We start from the raw sequence: 3,538 nt of genomic DNA on the forward strand, positions 1-3,538 counted from the left end.
CCCTGCACACCAACACCCCTGCGATTCCTCTCTTCCCTGCACACCAACACCCCTGCGATTCCTCTCTTCCCTGCACACCAACACCCCTGTGATTCCTCTCTTCCCTGCCCACCAACACCCCTGCGATTTCCTCTCTTCCCTGCAATGCAGAGGGCACCCACTTTGGGATCCAATCACAGAGACAACCACCAGCAGCAGGAAGCCAAGGCCCAGGGAGAAGAGGAGGAGGTGGGTCCAGGAGAAGACATTCCACAGGAAGGACTGGGGAGGAGCCGCTGAAAGATAAGAGGGTGTCAGGGTAAGGGGCCTAGGCAGCAGTTCTCAGTTGGTGGGTGGTAACCCCTGTGGGGGTCAAATGGCCCTTTCACAGGGGTCACATATCAGATATCCTGCAGATCAGATATTTACATTACAATTCTTAACAGTAGCAAAATTACAGCTATGGAGTAACAAAAATAATCTTATGGTTGGGGTAGCCACAAATTGAGGAATTGTTTTAAAGGGTCGCGGCACTGGGAGGGTTGAGAACCAGGGCTCCAGAGTGTGCAGATACAGGAGGTGCGGGCTCCAGGGACCTTATCTAGGGGTGATTGTTTGGCCCTGGTAGTGCTGTAGGAGGGACAGGTTAAGAAGAGTTGGGGTGGGGGGCTCCACTCAACGAGTCCTCACCCCTAGAAGCCTCTCCTACTGTCAGCCTCCGGTGTGCAAAGTGCAGGAACGCACAGACATTAAGCACACAGACAGGGACTGCAGGGCTCTGTGAGGTGTCACATCAGAGTTGGAGACGTAATACAAGGACACAGAGGCAGCTGGGGACAGCCGCGACAGTCAGGCCATTATTGGACCCTTAGCCTTTGCAGGACTGTGTGAGCAAATGGTGAACTTCTCCAAACCCAACGACCCACCATGCACACCTCCTATCCCCTCCCACAGAGCACAGCAAGTCCTATCCTTCCAGGTCACTCTTCCTGTCCCTGTGTCCCTGAGGACCTTCTACGCGGAGTGGGAGTGGGCACCCTGGTGCATGGGGAGAAACGACAACCGAAACTCTGATAGACATAGTCAGAGCGCACTCGGGAGACTCCGGCCCTTCTTGCCACTCACCTTTTCCAGTCTCCTGGTTTTTCACCTCACTCCCCAAGTTCTGGAAGTTTTCATACGTCATTGTCTTGTTTGGACAAACGTACGCTTGCGTACGCTTGCGGGGCTCTCAGAACTGAAATGGAGAGACCAGGGTTCAGTTTGGGGTGCAACTAGGTCTAAGAAGGAGACAAACAGCAGGGTGGAGCTGAGGGCAAGGCTGGGGCTGCAGCGAAGCAGTCCAGTTGAGAAGGAGCCTCCATTACCATGACCCTGAGGACGGAGGTAGGCTTGAGTCTACAGCTGAGGCTAGACATGACGTCAGAACGCACCAGCTTTGAGGTGGGGATAGACCTGGAGCTAAGGGCGCACAGCTCTGAGCTGCTTTGTCAGCGGGAGAGAGAGTTTGAAAGATGATAACATACTGTTTGTTTGGGGTTTGGGGTTTGTTGTTGTTGTTGTTTGGTTTGGGGTCCTGTCCCCTCCCCCAGACTGGGTTTCTCTGTTTAACCCTGTCTGTCTTGGAACTCACTCCGTAAACTGTGCTGGCCTTGAACTCAGAGACCCACCTGCCTCTGCCTCCTTAGAGCTGGGACTAAAGGTATATGTCATCACTGCCCAGCAACATACTGTTTCTTTAGGGCCTTTCAAAGGATGCCTTGCCTGACCACAGTCTGAACACACAAATACCCTCAAACCCTCAAACACTACTTCTAAATGTCAAGTGTGGAAGGACTTTCTTCTCATTTCCTTTGAGAAACCTGATATGCTGTGTCTACCTTTTTCTCTCTCTTTAATGAATTTATTTATTTATTTAATATCCTGGCCACAGTTTCCCCTCCCTCCTCTCCTCTCAATCCCCCGCATCCTCTCTCTGTTCCCACCCCCAATATATTCCTCCTCCATTTCTGATTAGGAAAGGACGGGTCTCCCACGAGTTCTCAATAAAACATGGCATATCAAGTTGCAATGACACTAAACATCTCCCCATGGATTAAAGCTGAGCAAAGTGACCCAGTGTGAGGAGTAGAATCCCAAAAGCCAGTAAAGGGGTCAGAGACAGCCCCTGTTCCAGCTGTTAGGAGTCCCACAAGAGGACCAAGCTACACAACTGTCACGTCTAGGTCAGTCCCACAGGCTCCCCAGTTGTCTGTTCCGCCCCTGTGAGCTCCTATGGCCCAGGTTAGTTGATTTTTTGAGTTTTCTTATTACATCCTTGACCCCTTTGGCTCCCACAATCCTTTCCTCCCATCTTCTTCAGGATTCTCCGAGCTCATCCTAATGTCTGGCTATGGGTCTCTGCATCTGTTTCCATCTGATGAAAACAAGGCTAGGCACCAGTCCAATCACAGCACAGCCAGTTCGAGCTGCATGTCTGCTATTGCTAGGAGTCTTAGCTGGGGTCTTCCTTGGAGATTCCTGGGAGATTCTCTTGCACCAGGTTTTTGCCGGACCTCAAAATCCCCCCCCCCCAGTTTCCAGTAGTCTCCTTCAGTACTCTCCTCCTCGTCAGCTCCGCCCCCCCGCCAGAACCTGGTCTCTCATGGTCCCATTCCCACTCACCCGCAGTCCACTTGTGAACTCTCTTATATTTCCCCTTCCCAGGGAGATCTGGGCGTCCCCCCTTGACCCCCCTTGTTACCTAGTCTCTCTGGGGCTGTGGATTATAGCATAGTTATCCTTTATTTTACAGCTGATATCAACTTATGGCTGAGTACATTCCATGTTGTCTTCCTCAGTCTGGGTTACCTCACTCAGGATGATTTTTTTTTTCTAGTTCCATCCATTTGTCTGCAAATTTCCTGGTGTCCCTGTTTTTAACAGCTGAGTAATGCTCCATTGTGTGAATATACCACGTTTCTTTATCCATTCCTCAGTTGAAGGACATCTAGGCTGTTTCCAGGTTCTGGCTGTTACAAATAAAACTACTATGAACATAGTTGAACACGTGTCCTTGTGGTATGATTGAGCATCATTTGGGTATATACCCAAGAGCTGTTATAGCTGGGCTTGTGGTAAGTTGATTTCCAGCTTTCTGAGAAACTGCCATACTGACTCCCAAAGTAGCTGTACAAGTTTGCACTCCCACCAACAGTGGAAGAGTGGCCCCCTTGCTCCACATCCTCTCCAGCATGAACTGTCTCTTGTATTTTTGATTTTAGTCATTCTGACAGATGCAAGGTGGAATCTCAGAGTCATTTTGATGTGTATTTCTCTGATGGCTAACGATGTGGAGCAGCTCCTTAAGTGTTTCTTGGCCATTTGAGATTCTTCTGTTGAGCATTCTCAGCTTAGATCTATACCCCATTTTTTTTAAATATTTATTTATTTATTTATTATGTATACAATATTCTATCTGTGTATATGCCTGAAGGCCAGAAGAGGGAGCCAGACCTCTTTACAGATGGTTGTGAGCCACCATGTGGTTGCTGGGAATTGAACTCAGGACCTTTGGAAG

At 49.5% G+C, this 3,538-nt stretch overlaps 1 protein-coding gene across 1 annotated transcript in view; it reads right to left on the bottom strand.

The window, feature by feature from the left end:
• LOC101986444 (C-type lectin domain family 10 member A-like) overlaps window positions 1-3,538 on the bottom strand; it is an 8,814-nt gene that overhangs the window by 2,140 nt on the left and 3,136 nt on the right. The window contains exons 2-3 of the mRNA XM_026780641.1: window positions 1,105-1,216; window positions 162-275 (exon numbers count right to left, since the gene is read on the bottom strand). Coding sequence (XP_026636442.1) covers window positions 162-275; window positions 1,105-1,165 — 175 coding nt within the window. The 5' untranslated portion in view covers window positions 1,166-1,216. The remainder of the gene's footprint in view (window positions 1-161; window positions 276-1,104; window positions 1,217-3,538) is intronic.

Source organism: Microtus ochrogaster, chromosome 7, assembly GCF_000317375.1.
Source record: "Microtus ochrogaster isolate Prairie Vole_2 chromosome 7, MicOch1.0, whole genome shotgun sequence".
NCBI classification, from domain to species: domain Eukaryota; kingdom Metazoa; phylum Chordata; class Mammalia; order Rodentia; family Cricetidae; genus Microtus; species Microtus ochrogaster.